Raw genomic sequence first — 16,533 nt, 5'->3', positions numbered from 1 at the left:
ATGACGAGCACTTTGAAACGATTTCCAAGTAAAAGTGCAAGCAAGTTTGGTAAACCACCGAGTGCTAGTGCATCATCACTGATCAGATGAAGAATCCGAATCCACAACCCCACGTTCGCAAAAGAAGTCGAGGAGAGCATGTTGGATGGAGTAGGAGGTTGGTAGGCGTGGTAGGTCGCGTTTCACACGAAAGCAAAGAGCATGGTCCCCGCAAGGACACATGGATGGATGGATACCTGCACTGCAGCGAGAGGTCAGTTTGGAGAGTGATTAGACGGAGTTCTGCAGGTAAGGTGTGACTTTTGCATGCGCGCCAAGGGGTGCACGAATCCACGATGGTGGCTTTTAGTCTTATTATTTCGATTTTTGCCGCGGTTGGCTGGTGTAATTTGATGATATGATAAGTTTATATGATATCTCACGATAGATTACATATCTGCAATTGGTAAGCTGTGATTTAAAATATTAGAGCTATGGCGGGAAGAATCAATTGTATGATTTGGGGGTAGACACTAACAAGATTGTGAACGTGATTGTGAATTGAAAGCAAGCGTAGATAGATAGATGCACGCGGACCGAAGGGCAAGATAAGAATCACAGGATGGATGCAAATGAGTGATGGATTGATGAGTAAGCTGTCATTTCCAGTCCTTTCAAGTCATGGGAATGGGAATGGGAACGAGGAATAATAAGTTTGAATGTGACACCCAGATCCTAATCAGAGAGCAAAGAAAAGGAGAGGCAGAATTTGATTGAACACTTGTTTATGTCATATACTCGTATATGTTGTTATGTTATGTTGTTATGTGATGACTTGAAGTACTCCGTAAACAAAGAAAAATTATTCATCGGATAGAGCGATTTGGGGAAGACGAGAATTGAAGATGGATCCAATAATTATAAAAGTGGTAGACGGAACTGACTGGTGGTAAGTTGTAACGAACGAGCCAAATCAACGGAATCGTCAAATTATATTATCGTGGAATTCTTCAAGGGGGGGGATTGGATTGGTTGACGAAAATCATTTCAATCTCTCCGAATTCAGGCCGTCCCTAATGAAAAATGCCCCCTCCAAGAGCGGGTGAGAATTCATTCTCATTTCCATTTTATTGCTTGCTGGACATTTTCATTTGTTGATTGAATTATCGATTCATTGATTTATTGGTTTATTCTTTTGTTCTCTTGATTCTTTTCTGGGATTTAGTTACATGAATGTAGGTACATCTTTCCTGTATCCTGTCGGACGGTTGGATCAACGGGCGTGCAGTAAGATGGGCTTTTGCTTGGCTGATACCTCACTATCACAAGTTATTGAAAACCTTAGGTCGTCACGTAAACTCTAGGGGTGAGAATACGACGAGTTTTGATGATTTTGCTCGGGAATGTTTGAGATCCTTTACCCGTTTGCTCGTGAAGCGGTTGGCATTTTTACTGCCTTGAGCGGGAAAATGTATATCAATCCATTAGAGGCATGGCATTCACAATCAAGCAAGCAAGCCCGAGGCATGGCATGTCAGCAAGCTGGAAGGACTACTGTACGGAGGAGTAGGTAATATAGTAATTTGTACCTAGTAATACAATACGTACATACGAAGTACTACGGGTAACGGAGTCGATGCTCTAATTCCATGGGCTGACTGGATGGAAGATATTATGAACAGATCCACTTTTTCGATTTGAACAACAACAACAACCGCTGCTGAACTGCACCACCAAAATCGACGATGGGAAGTTAGATGGATGTAAGGTTGTTAAAGATAGAAGGAGGAAGGATACAGAACGCGGGATCTTTCTTTGGGGGAGGGGAAGGGGGGAGAATATGATAGATATGCAGCTGTCATTGGTATTTATGATATGATGTGATATGATAGCAAGTACCTAGGTAGGTCCAGAGTACAGAGTACAGAGTACATATATATAGTACATCGCACATAGGATAGATACAACACAATGCGTGGCATGGTATGAGTGAGTGAGTGAGTGAGTGAGTGTACTGTGCTGTACCATACTGTACCGTATTGTAAACGATATGTGTATATATGTATGTATCTACATGTGTAAATTTGCATGTACGGAGTATGTGTCCACCAGTCTATGTATTCTTCAAGACACGTTCTCCGATATTGACAGTCCCGAGGTATCACTCAGGAAATCCTAGATCTTCGATGGAAGAAGAATGGAAGGACGAGAGAATGGCGCGTATGATAATAAAGTTCCAGTCATGGACCCATGGTCAAAGTGATAGTTTATCGATCTGAACCATGGAAGTTCCAGACTCATCCGATTTCATCTCATACAGGTGCACGCTGAACTCTGTATGCCTTGAGACACTTTGACCCCTTCGACAACGACATCTCCTTTTTCGATGTTGAATGGATAGCGGTACTGGGACTGGGACTAGGACTGGTATAGGGAGGACAGATGTGATGATGATATAATTTGAATGGGTTACCTACTCTATAATACTCTATCCTCTGGACGATGGACGGACAAGCTTTTCCATAGTCGATAGCCACCACGTTAAATGCATGGCCTCCTAAGAACTACCGAAGCAGGGCAAGTCAAGTTAGATCAAGGGCAAGATCAAGAGCAGAGGAGAAAAGAGTAAATTTAAAGCGAGCGAGTTATAGACCAGTTCTACTGTATTCACCACTCATTCACAATCAAGAGTAAGAACCCCCACTCAACAAATTATTAGTACAAAAGATTGAAGTTACAAGCCGCAAGCCGTAACCCGTAACCCGCCAACGGTAAATGTAGCTGTGCTAGTTAAGTATGATAATAACAATAATACTAGGGATTACCCCCAAAACCCAAAGATCAACCCACTCATTCTCCGAATCTCGACTCGTTTTTCTTTGAAAGAGAAGAAAGAAAGAGAAGAAAGAAAGGAAAGAAAAAAAAGAAAAAAGGAAAACCGCTATTCAATGCGCTAATCCATTCCAGATCAGATTATATCTCAATTTATACTTTATTTATTCAGTCATGATATTATAATCCTCATCTAGTATTTCCTTAGTATTTTCTTGTTCTTCATTACTCTTTAACTCTCTTTCTCTCTTACTCTCCTCGTCTTTCAATCCACACCTCTCTCTCTCTCTCTCTCTCTCTCTCTCTCTCTCTCTCGTGATTTACCAGGTACTCTCCGTATACATACCTAGGGACCTCCAAATCTACTTTATTCCTATATTATCTCTTATAATCCACTAATAAAACCCACTCACTCACTCACCCACCATCATCCACCCATCCACCCACCACTCATCCACTACTTCGCACGTCCTATCTTTTTTCATCCATTTGCATATTTGCACATTCACACATTCACACCTTCACACATACATATTCGCATAATCACCAGCCAACAAGAATCTCCCTCTCTTCTCTCTTATTAAGACACTCCCAGGACAAAGAAGAGCCTCTCATGATATCAAGTCTCATGTTCTTGATTCTCATTTCTTGATTCTCATTTCTTGACTCTCATTTCTTGATTGACCTTGAATACATACTTCTTTGGGGAAATCGAGGTAGTGGCAAAACAACACCAAACCCGAGACAAAAATAAGGCTGTGTTTGTTTTCTTATCCACATCAAGGAACGTTACTCAGTCTTATTCATCTTTTATCATTGGATTATTTTGATTATTTCATTACACGGCCTAAAATCAAATACACGGATTAAAATCAAGTACACGGATTAAAATCAAATCAAATAAAAAAACATTTGATTCAATTTGTGTGAAAGACCAACCCTGAAAAAGTTGATCTTTCAGCCCTTATTTGAACGTCATTTTATAATACCACAGCCTTCCCCCCAATAAATCTCCAACAATTTCAAAAGAACAATCAACCTTCACCTCCTTCACCTCTTTCACCTCTTTCCATCCTTGGTTACTTGGTCCTTGATACTTTGATACCTTGTGTCTTCCATATCCACCAAAGCAGAGGTCTGTTTACGAACCATCGATCAAAATATTTTAGGTGGAAACCAACTCCATCCCCATATTACTACTACCACCACCTCCACCACCACCACCACTCTCTTCTCTTCCACCAACAAAAACAACAACAACAAAAATCAATCCTTCCTTCCGTCGAGGAAGAGAAGACACGTCGTTGCTTGCCTTTCCTTTTATTGCTTTCGTCGCAGTAACCTGGAATAACAACTGGATTTGAATACAATGTTTTTTCCACAATTATAGCAATACGGTCCCTCAGGGACGCTTTAATTCAACGGTCCTCCTTGACCTTTGTCTTTTGATCGGGAAAGATACTTGAAAGACGAATTACTTCTTTTCGTCTCGAGATTCATATCAGTCCCTCGACCTTTTTGATTCATTACCAATTTCCAATACACCGAGGCTTCTAAAGAGTACTCGATTGTTTCACTTCATTCCAATTTCACCATCTTCAACCACAAACCGCGACCTTTTTTCTTCAATTCGAGGTCTTGCACCCACCTCGGAAACCACTTTCCGATTTACATATAACGACCCTTTCCCAAACGACCATATTCCAACACTCGATCCTACTTATATTACCTACTTAATTATACATTCACATCAAAGCCCAATCACGATCCCATTTTTACCATGGAGGGGCAAGATATTTTAACGTGGCGTCCACAAGCGACGTCCACTTCAAATACGTCGACAACTGGCGACGAAGAAATAATACCTGCAGATGTCGATGAACCTCCTGAACTACAGGCCAAGGAATTCACCAAAGCTCCCATTCGTCCTAAAACTGATCGCGCCGAGTCCCTGATCACAAGAGGTTTACATATCACAGAACCCGAGATACAAAAATCCGAAATACATATTACCACCGACCTAATGCGCCGACGATCCTTGATGAGCACAGCCAGTCTCGCATCTACCGCCGAGCTTACCAGCGATGGAGGCTTTACAAGTCCTGCTCGCACAAATACACCTAGCCCACCCTTCCCAAATACATCATACTATTCGATGGGCCGGAAATCGGCATATCCTCCACCTGCTCCAGTCGTATCTCATGAAGTGGCCGATCCAATCATCGCAGTCCACGCGGAAATACTCCACGTTTCACCGAAAGCAGCACCAGTGGTACCCCTCGTGGCCGCTCCAAAGAAACGTTGTATTAGTTTCGCTTGTGGTGCGCAGAAGGACCCCGCTCCCAAGCCAACGGCGATTGCCGTCGCGAAGCCTCTTGAACCCGCAGCTCCTATTGTCGAAGCTTTGAGACGCAAATGTACCATTAAATTTGCTTGTCCTTCCAAGCCCACAGAAAAGCACGCGGAAAAGCCGGTAGAGAAGGCTGAAATCACCGAAAAAACATCTTATTCGAAACTCGCTCTGGCAGATACCCCACCAGCACGAAGACGCGTTTCGAGTCGATCACCATCTACTTCTAGAAAACCTAGACCTACCCCGACATCTTCTCTTCGTCCTCATCGCGAATCCACAGGTACTGTAAGACGTGCATCTCAGAGTCCTGTTGCAATTAGATGTAAGCCAAGGTATGTCATTGCCGGTGAAAAGGATCTACAATCTGAAGCCGCCCGATTCCACGAATTCTGCAGTGAAGGTCTAGAAGAGGATGACTGGATCCGCAAAGATGAAGAAGTCCCCAAGGCCCGAATCACTATCAACGATACCCTTGCCAAAGAGATTGAGATCCGCAGACTTGGGTCGGAAGCAGAGGAAGAAGCTTTGGAGGAAGATGACGACGACGAATTTGATGATGGAAACGACTCCGATAACGAAGATGGCTCGGATGAGGAAGATGATGAGGATGATGAGACTGATCGTGTGTACTCTGATGAGGATTTCACAGACGGAAATGAGACCGATAACGAAGCGGGTTTCGCTGATTCCGATGACGAAGACGATACCGAAGGTGATTTTAATTTCTGGACACCTGGCAGATTGGAACAAGCTCGCTTCCCAATCATCAACACTGAAATCAGCACTTATCGTGCCTCTGCAAACCGTACTGCATCAGCATCATCCATCGAATCCCTTAACGGTGAAGCTCCTATAAGAGAGTTGTCGAGAGGAAAGCGAAGACCAAAGAAGACTCACAGCATTAAGATCCGCCCGGGAACTCCAGATCTCCCTGATAGTACCGACTTTGTTTGTGGAACACTTGATGAGGATCGTCCTCTTGAAGATGCTTACGTCTCTTGCATGACAGCCAGAAAATATGCCAAGCACATCGCGACTCCTCAAGATATTGATCCATCTTTCCCAACCTCTGATCCCGAGGATGAAGAAGATGAGGAAGACGATGCCGCAAAGACAATCGAGAGTGACGAACATGTTTGGATGCAAGGAAAGTTTGAAGATTCTGACTCGGAACGTCGTCGTTCAAGATCTCGTAAATCTCCTGGTCACTCTCCAAGAAGATTACATTCTCCACCACCAAAACAACGCCTTCGCTCTCCACCTCCCAAGCAGCGTCTCCGATCTCCACCACCCAAGAAACGTCTTCAGTCACCACCACCAAAGAAACGTCTTCAATCACCTCCTCCCCGCAAGTTGTTTGGCAATGAATCTCCAAAACGTTTACGATCTCCACCACCAGCACGTGCAATCCACTCTCCTCCTGGATCACCTTCGGGAAGCGGAAGTAGGCCAATCAAGTTCGCACCTTTAGGATCTAGACCAGGATTGACCCACACCAAGTCTCTTCCTCGTACACCAAATGCCTTCTGTCGTCAATATACTGCCAATCGCATTGCTGCAGCCAATGAGATCGCAGCAAAGGATGATGGTGATGGACCATTACGAGGAGCAATCGACATTGTCAAAGGTCTTGAGCAAAAGCGACAAAGACGAAAGGAGAAGTTTTATCAAAAGCATTGCGCCAATCGTGCACGTAAAGCTCAACCAGAGCGTAGACCTCAACCTGGCAAGGGAGCTGAACGTATGCGTGAATTGGGATTACTCATGGCTGGCAAGACGGGTACTAATGACCCATACATGCTTTCTGCATAAATCTATTGCGGAAGAAAAAAGCACATTATAACTACTATTTTCTATTCTTGAACTGTCAGGCTTTCTCTTTCCTCTCTCTGGTAGAAGAGTGTTTTATTTTAGATGAGATATACCCCCTTCTTCTGGAGTTTGAGAGGAATTGGAAGAAAGCCTATCGGGAACCCGTGATCGATCGATCGAAGAAAACGACGACGAGACGGCTTCGCTTGTAACTTCCATGGATAATTTTTGACTGGAACTGGATGCGAAATCCCGATTATTTTATACACAAACACTTTATTTTGTAAATAGGAATGAATATTCAACAAACATTTACCTTCAACGTTATCTGGATTACTCAGTCAGTGGCTTACAATTCGAATACCTGGTGATCGATGTTGTTTTGCAAGACGAATTCATGTTATGTTATGTTTTGACGCTTTATGGGATGGTGTAAGTGAATTTGTGATATTCGTGGTTGGATGTTCAGTGAGCGAGGTGATGTGGTGATGTTTTTGTTCCTTTCCCCTTTTTCTTGCTTTGTTTCTTTTATTGTCTTCTAGAGTCATACGTTGGATCTTTCTATGTTTATAGTACCGTTTATCTATGTCTCAAGGCATTGGAGTGGTATTTTCATTTGCATTTTTTAGTTCATTCTTGCTTTTCGGGGGGTTCTTCATTGGTGTGGATTGGGGTTACATATTGCATGTTGCATGGTTTGGTTTGGTTTGGCTTTGGCTTTGGCTTTGCATATATACCCGGGGTTGGGAAGGTATGGTGTGGTTTTTTTGAGTATTGAGTATTGAGTATTGTTTTTGAGAGTTTTTGATATTGAATTTGAATTTGATTCTGTTTTGGGGGGGATTGGAGGTTGAGGGGTTGGGTTTGAGAGGGTTTGAGAGGGGTTGAGGAAGGGGGAAAAAGACAGAGAGGACAGGGGAAGGAGGAAGAAGGAGATGAGAATATGAGATATGAGATATGTGATATGAGTTTTAAGGGTTGGGTTGGGTTGGCTTTTCATGTGGATTGGATCAGATTGTTGAAGATATAAAATAAGAATGAGAATGAGAATGCGAATGCGAGAGAAGGATGGATAGATGGATATATTTTTGGGGTGTGGATGGATGAGTGATTGAGGGGAGTGATGGATTGATGTTCAAAGGAACATTGAGTAGGTAGGTAGATACCTAGGTGATGAAGTGAAAAGTTAAATGGGATAGTTATGTGAATAGTAGATTTGTGAATAGTACCTACCTAGGTAGATGGATAGGTCAAGAATGAATGAATGGATGGATGAATGAAATAAGATTCCATACACTTTATACTATATGTCTATCAAAAAGTAAAATTCTCGTCGCGTGTGTGAGAGAGGAGAGAGGAGAGAGTAGTTGGTGATGTGGTGATGTGGTGATGTGGTAGGTGGTAGGTGGTAGGTGGTAGGTGGTAGATGGGTTCATGATGGATATTGATATTGATATTGATATTGATATTGGAGGAAGTGGAGGAAGTAGAAATGGGAGAATAGGAGAGGTAGAGAATAGGAGAGGTAGAGAGAGGTTCTGCGGAGATTTCAGAAATCTGTATGTGCACCTCCTAGGTATATAGTTCTAATTACTCAGATATGTATATGTGTATAGAATAAATACGAGAGTTATCGGAATCTCTACGATATAGGTATCTATCTACTTTCTTTTTTGTTATTTATAGTACTGTTTGCTGTTTGCTGTTTGCTGTGGAAAGCGGGATGGTATGGGATGGGATGGGGTTGATGTTGATGTTGATGTTGATGTTGATAATGGTGTGCTGTGTTGCGTGGTGGTAGCTACCTAGTTATGTTGAACTGAGCTGAGCGGAACTGAACTGAACTGAAATGGGATGGTTTGGATAGTTTGTTAAGGTTACCTGGCATTGGGGATTGGGGATTTGTTGAAGATTGAGAAGGTTGGTAAATCAATCATATTGTAGGAAATGAAAGGGGGAGAGGTGTGAGGACCTCAGTTCTTGAAGAAGTGTTGGGAATGTGATTTTGAAAAGGTCATTATGGTAATTATGGTAAGATTAAATGAGACTTTGAAGATGAAAAATTCCTCTTGCTAGATTAGATTTTCACGAGCGGGCCCCAGTTGGGATGGATGATATTTCATGATCCGTAAACTTCCTGAATCGTACCTAGCTCAGGGTACTTTTTGGTGTTGTAATTATCATTTGTTCTTGAGAATATCCTGACTTTTTTCGTTGTGAAACTAGGTAAATAGGAATCTTGCTTTATGTAGGTAGGTAGGTAGGTAGGTAGGTCATTAAGTCTTGTGGAAATATGAAGTCTGAAGTGTGAATATTGGTGTTTGAACAATTTGTGGAGTTTACCAGAACGATTGATGATTATGGACCGATCATGTGGGCGGACATGTCGGTGGTCTTTCTTTCGAATTTTTCTTGAGAATTGGAAGGTATTCACATATCATAGTACAATAAGAATGAGAAATTCAAAGACGAGAGGGAGAGAAATATTGGTGATGATGAATATCCCGTTTCGTGACATCCATTGGGCGATTGTGAGGATTCCAGCAATAGACTGACTTACTTGCATGACTTGACTGGTTGTCTAGTGCGAGATTGATATCCTCAGCGATCCTGTGAGGAAAGGAAGATGGTGTATTGTATATCAGGAATTCGGATGGGTTTGTATCAGCATGTCGGATTGTTCGTTAAGAGAGTTGTTGTGTTCTGTGACCAAAGTCGCGGTTGAATGTGTGTTGTTGTCGCTTAGATCTAGAAGCTTTCGCTTTCCTATCCCCTAGAATGTCAGAAATGGGCTCCGTCGCTTAACAGGGATTTTATCAACCAATTAAACCATTAGGATTTCCTGAATTTATTTTAATATTTGTATTTATTTTTTTAATATAAAATTCAATCAATATTATTTCTATATTAAAATTTCGAGTATTATTATATATATTAATTTTTAATCTTTGATCTTTTTTCTAATTATAAAAAATTCAAATTTGAAATTAATATTTTATATTATAAATAATATAACTAAAAAACAATTAAAATATCTATTCTATTCAATAAAGCTTTATCATTCAAAATATATCATATAAACCACTTTCGGAGCCTATCTCTAGCACTCTAGGGGATAACAAATACTCGCTAACTAATCACGCACCCTTGGCACTGCTTAGTAATAAAACGAGCTGTATTTGAAAGCTATTCTCACACCTACAAAAAAATATAATCCACCACATAACCTTACAAAAACTTCCCTGAAAGATAGATTGACGTCAAAGCTATTGATCGGTAGCTCGAGGGTAGGTAATGTTTCACATGTTGGCAAAGCATATTGTGCGAAATCTGTACTAAAGTGACGATCCGGTCTATCACTTGAATAATCCTTGGACATAAGGTTCCAGCGACGACCTCGAAAGTTTGATATGGAACGATGTTAGAGCGAAGCTTTCATCAGACAATCACTTCGATCATTTATTTCTATATCGTATCCAACAACTTTTATCCAAGCTCAAACTTTCTTAAGCGCGAGACGAACTGTAAAAACGGTTGAATACTGTTTCGTGCGAGAGGGAAAACAGCTCAGATTCGAACGTCCGGTGAAACAGCAGCCGCATCTCCCGCTGATATGCTCTGGTACATTCTGTTCCAAGAATCATCTAATCCTTGATCACCATCTCATATCTATAATGGGTGATGAGACTATCTACACAATCGCTCATTTTCAAATAGAAATATACATATCTTTCGATAAGTTTCAGTGACGGTGAGATTATGACATGCAGATATATGGGGAGATTCCTTCCAGTGAAGGTATGCTATCGAAAGAAGTTAATACTTTTGACTATACTCAAAACGGGATCGCGAACTATACTTGGGATGCAGAATCTTGAGTATTTTAAAAGGATCTCTACTTTCAATTTTTCAATTCACACAAGACTTCTGCGTGGATTTTCACAATTTTGACAGCTTCAAGCAGAGGTTAAAATGGCTTGAATTTCTGACTTGTACGCGATTTTGATCTCAATAAAACCTCTACTCACTCGATACAATTGATAGCAAGCAGGTCACAGCTTATTTTGTTGAGGACTGACAAGTTTTATCCGTTCAAGTACCAGCTACTCCCCAAGCTCTGCGATTTCCAATTCATTTATCCTGCAAATCCACCTAGCACTTACTCTATCCTTCTTGTTTTTTGACCTTCGTTTTGATCTCAATTTTCAACAAGTATTCGCGAATCCTTCACGGAATAGCGAAAACATATGATAATGGAGAAGGCATCGGAACTAACCAATGGGGATAATGTGAACCAAGGAGTTTTTAAATTATGCTCTCCAACCTCACCGACTCCCATACCGCTTTCTCCAGAAGAATATCGAAAATTAATCTGGAAAATTGATCTTCATGTTTTGCCAGCTTTATTTACTCTTTGGATAGTCGCTGTCGTTGATCGAGGTAATATCGGAAGCGCAAACATCTTCGGCATTCAGGAGGATCTTCAAATGCAAGGGGACGATTTCAACATGGCTCTCCTCATCGTCGTCATTTGTTTTATTGTCTTCGACATTCCGTGCAATGCATTACTAAAAGCTAGCACACCACAAATCGTTATTACTGGCGAAACCTTCCTTCTAGGTTGCAGTCTCTTCCCAATCTTTCCCCAGCATAACTAACATCATATAGGAGTCATAGCTATTGGAGAGGGACTTGTCACAAATCTTGCGGGGTTCTATGCCATGCGTTTCTTTGTGGGGTTATTCGAAACAGGACTCATACCAGGTATTTTCGACAACCATCCGTTTAGCGAAAATTCTAACACAATTGTAGGAAGTGTCTTTATCCTGAGTCAATATTATCCTCGGTATGAAATGCAATGGAGATTAAGTATGTTGATGGTTGGCAATGCCCTTGGAACCGCATTTGCTGGACTACTTGCATTTGCTATTGCTGGTATCAATACTTCCAGTGGGTATAATGGCTGGAGATGGATCTTCATCATCGAAGGGTGTATTACTGTTGCAGTGGCAGTTGTTGCTTACCCATTCATGCCAACTTGGCCGCATCAGGCAAAATGGATGTCCCACGATGAAAAGGCTTTGCTCGCTGATGCAATCAAGCAAGGAGGGGTTGTTGAACCGAAGGGCGAGAAGTTGGACATACACAGACTCATTAAGGGTTTAAAAGATTGGAAGATATATGTAGCGTAAACAATCCACCCAACTTCCCAGACAGTTCTAAACTAATCAATCTTAGTGGCATAATTCTCGCATTTACATTTATGACGTCTGCTAGCGTCGGAATATTTACACCAACTATTGTTTCTGGCATTTCTGCTCATCAGGATCCTCGTCACGTACAGGTTCTCTGTATTCCGGTTTTTGTTGCAGCAGCAGTATCTTCATTGATAGCTTCATTCTTATCTGATCATTTCAAACATCGTACAGTATTCGCTCTTTTTGGATACGTTATGATCATAGCTGGTGCGGTAGTCTTACTTAATGAAGATCGTGTCAATGCGCATACTAGATATGGAGCGGTGTATCTTCTGGCTTGTGGAATCTACATTGCTGTACCAATAATATGGACAATTCTACCAAACAACGTTGCTGGAACGTACAAGACGGGAATCGCGATAGCAATTCAGGTCAGCATTGGGAATCTGGGGGGTCTAGCGTCAACTCTTTGCTTTGCAAGTACTAAGGCACCATCTTTTGTGTTGGGATATACAACCATTGTGTGGATGACTTGTTGTGCTGCGGTTCTCTTGATTATCTATGCATTCTTTTTGTGGATGGAGAATAGGGCTAGAGCAGCTGGTAAAAGGGATTATTTGTTGGAGAGAGAGGATGTCGACGCGCTCGGGGATATGCACCCTTCTTTCAGATATACTTACTGATTGCTTAATTGAGTGAGGTATTCAGCGGTACTGAAGTAACAGGTGATATCATAAAATTTACATGGTGGAAGGGTTTTGTAGAGTCGAAGTCTTTGAGAAAGTTCCCGACTCGCAAAAATTCACGGAAGGAATTCTTCGCTTAGTAGTGGGAACGCCTCTACACATCATTTTTTCACCTTCAGGTACCTAGGTGGTACAAGGCGTTATTGAAGGACACTCTATTAGTCAGATACTTTTCTTTGAGCTCGATGCATGGAATTTTCTACGTCCCACCTAAATTTCACTGTACTTCGGAAGTTGCTAGACCCTTGAGATTGACGGTTTCGTATTTACTTCCGAGGTTACTCGACGTACTCAATGTAATGTAACCGTCGGAACTGTTTCCAAAGCTCATTCGTTCTTTCTCGGTTACCATCACGAAGATTTGAAACACGCATTTTAGCGTTCTATCTCTACGAGCTTGTGTTGCAGTGGGGCTTCTAGTGTATCTTTGTGTCTAATTCTATATAATATCACCCAGCTACCATGTTTTTTGAATACCATGAAATTATCTTGAATCATTTTCTGAGTTTACAAATCTGCGGATTGTGTGCTGGTACGCGAGTGTGATCCATATTCAGTAATCGGTGTCTAGTTTACCTACCTCTTTCTAGCACGTCACCAGCTTTTAACTCATCATCTTGTCAGATTCCAGCCCCGGATACTAAACATTATAACTTCCACGTCTCATTTTCTCTTCCTTTTTTCTTTCATTATTCATATCCAAAATCAAAATCCCATCCCCAGCTGCAATTCCTATTCCGACAATCATGACGAGCTCTACCACGGTTCCGCCAGCCCTCGAACCAAGCGAGCCTCTTCAAATCGCTATAATCGGCGCCGGACTAACAGGCCTCACCCTTGCACTTTCTATCTCCGCCCTCCCATCGCACCAGCGTTCTCATCTCCACTACACCATCTACGAATCGCACCAACACTATTCCGAAATCGGCGCCGGTATTGGATTCGGCGCTAGCGGCCATCGAATTATGAAACTTCTCCATCCCGAATTCTGGGAAAATTACAAAGCGATTGCGAACTGGGGCGAAGACGACGTATGGTGGGACTTTGTAGTGGGCGACAAAGTCGGAAATTCACAAGGAATAGCCGGTGAGAATTGGGAAGGAAAGCGAATCGCACAGGTACGCATGAAAGAGGGGAGAGAGGGTCAAAGTACCGCGCATCGAAGATCTTTGATGGATATTCTGATCAAACTTCTTCCTTCTTCGTGCGATGTTCGGTTTGGGAAGCGTTTGACTGGGATTGTATCATCTACTTCTGATGTACATTCTATTTCCGATCATCCAAATTCTAAAGTCACCCTACAATTCCAAGACGGTACAACTTCAACCGCCGACCTAGTAATCGGCGCCGATGGCGTCAAATCTCTCTGTCGGGATATAGTAATCACACCGACTTGCAATGCCGAAGCGCTCAAAGCACGGTTTACGGGGAAAATAGCATATAGAGGATTAATACCAATGGAAGAAGCGAGAGCGAGGATAGGAGAAAAAGCGGATCAGAGGATGTTCTATTTGGGACATGGGGGACATGTGGTTTCGTTTCCGGTGGAGGGAGGGAAGAGTATGAATATTGTTGCGTTTGCGAATCGGGAGGAGGGGGTTTGGGAGGGGGGTTGGGTGAGGGAGAATGTGGGGGAGGAGCTGGAGAGAGATTATTTGGATGGGAGGTGGGGGGATGATGTGGAGGGGATTATGAGGGTAAGTGGATGGTGGTTGGATTTTTTTATTTGCTTATTTGAGATGCGTTTTTTTTGGTATATCTTCCTTGCGATTTTTATTTTGTGGATTTCACCCATAGTCGTTGTATTTTTCGGCTACATTCGATTCATCAAACTACCTCGACCCCTTTATGTATCTCTCGATGGCGATGTTTTATCCACCTCTACCCGATCTCATACATCTCAAACTCGATATTAGTTCCCATTTCACAGGATCTCACTTTCCCGATTTTATTTCCCCTTTACCCCAAATCTATGTTCTGATAAAAAAAACTACTAACATTCCATTCATAGCTCATCAAATCCCCTTCCTACTGGGCAACATTCTACCATCCCCCCGCTCCGACCTTTCACCATCCCACTCTACCTATCCTTCTCATCGGCGATGCTGCTCACACCACTGCTCCCCATTTTGGACAGGGAGCTGGTCTTGGTAGTAAGTTTCCTTTTTTTGTCTCCCAGCTAATATTCTTCTACACTCTCCAACGCTGTGTATCCTCCATCCTTAATATTTCCCAAAAAACCACACTATCTATATCCATCCTAACCTACAAAAACAAATACTAACCCCCACCCCCACCTAGTCGAAGACGTATACATCCTCACAAAACTTCTCTCGCACCTCCCCACCACCTCTCACTCTTCCGGCGCCAGCTCAAATCTCCGCGCCCTGTTCACAGCATACACACAAATCCGACAGCCGCGCGCGACAAACGCTGTATCTACTGCTAACTATTATGGTCGGATGCTTGATATGGAAGATCCTATTATTTCTGATAATCTTTCGCTTATAGGGGAGAAAGTGAGGGGGATAGCGGAGACGATATGGGGATATGATGAGATTGGGGAGGGGGAAAGAGCGGTAGAGATTATGAGAGGGAAATTGGCGGAGAATGAGATGAAGGATGGTAAGATAAGGAATGATGATGTCGTGGAGCGTGAGTGGTGGGTTCTGAACGAGACTTCATCGTGGAAAAGTTTCCATTGAATGTTGCTTTCAAGTTTGCTTCCCAGTTATCTTTAACTCCCCATTTGTAGCCGACTGGTTCACAATATTACCAACCGATCACCAAGAAGTTGAAGGTGCTGTCGTTTTTCCAATCTCAATCCTTCGACCAATCTAGCTGTGCAAATTTTGAGCGTGAAATACCAATCACTTCTCAACACTAGGACGTCCGTATCTGTTGCGAAACTTGCACTAGCTTCACTTGAAGCAGCATACTACTAAAAGAGGAATCTCGGTGACACCATCTTACATATTCAAGGTGTATGAGTGGAATACTTTGCAAAGATAGAAACTTAAAAAACCTTCAACTCCAGCGTTTCCGCCACAAGTTTGACTATCTGTGACATTAATGCTAAGAAATATCAGCTTTTTGTTATTTTCCGCAGCTTCTGGGTAAGAATGATGAAGTATTTTGAGCAGGATATTCAGTCGTGTCAAGCTATAGCATCTGAGTATACAGGTATTCAATATAGTAAGGCAGAGATTTCTTTGTACCTTTGAGGGTTTAAGATCAGTAACAATTGGCTTATACAATATGATACCCGAGACCTAATCACATTAATAGATATCCGCTGCGCATTCAACACAGCGAGCTCTTCACTTACCTCAACAACCCAATCGAACAATTCAAGGTTCGTGCTATGAGTCCCTTGACTATATTTAGCTTTTATAGTTTGGAAAGGAAAAATTAAATCGTAGCCAGAGGTAGGTCCAGTGATCAAGCGTAAGCCTCGAGAGTTCTGCTGGTTTGGTCTGGTGGGATCTGTGACAGACATGCCCATGTCTTGGGGCTTTACACCAGTTAGAGTGACAGCCCCAATATACGACATGTCTAAGCTTCCAGCAACTCCACAGCAACTGCTTTGGACATTGTTGATGACCTAAGAGAA

At 42.2% G+C, this 16,533-nt stretch overlaps 3 protein-coding genes across 3 annotated transcripts; all 3 read left to right on the top strand.

Annotated features, from left to right (window-relative positions):
- Positions 1-4,591: 4,591 nt before the first annotated feature.
- EAE98_001786 (uncharacterized protein) lies at positions 4,592-6,976 on the top strand (the record flags this gene model as incomplete). The annotated part of the gene is made up of 1 exon (XM_038949405.1): positions 4,592-6,976. The coding sequence occupies one exon, from the start codon at positions 4,592-4,594 to the stop codon at positions 6,974-6,976; it is 2,385 nt and encodes a 794-aa protein (XP_038814390.1).
- A 4,253-nt stretch (positions 6,977-11,229) lies between these two features.
- EAE98_001785 (uncharacterized protein) lies at positions 11,230-12,857 on the top strand (the record flags this gene model as incomplete). Its single annotated transcript, XM_038949404.1, has 4 exons — positions 11,230-11,596; positions 11,645-11,740; positions 11,789-12,164; positions 12,215-12,857. 4 exons carry the CDS (start codon positions 11,230-11,232, stop codon positions 12,855-12,857), a joined length of 1,482 nt encoding a protein of 493 aa, XP_038814389.1.
- An 809-nt stretch (positions 12,858-13,666) lies between these two features.
- EAE98_001784 (uncharacterized protein) lies at positions 13,667-15,651 on the top strand (the record flags this gene model as incomplete). Its single annotated transcript, XM_038949403.1, has 3 exons — positions 13,667-14,617; positions 14,932-15,073; positions 15,222-15,651. The coding sequence occupies 3 exons, from the start codon at positions 13,667-13,669 to the stop codon at positions 15,623-15,625; spliced, it is 1,497 nt and encodes a 498-aa protein (XP_038814388.1). The 3' UTR covers positions 15,626-15,651.
- Positions 15,652-16,533: the final 882 nt, after the last annotated feature.

This window comes from Botrytis deweyae (assembly GCF_014898535.1).
Source record: "Botrytis deweyae strain B1 chromosome Unknown BDEW_003, whole genome shotgun sequence".
Classification (NCBI taxonomy): Eukaryota; Fungi; Ascomycota; class Leotiomycetes; order Helotiales; family Sclerotiniaceae; genus Botrytis; species Botrytis deweyae.
This window is presented reverse-complemented; position numbering and strand designations above follow the sequence as displayed.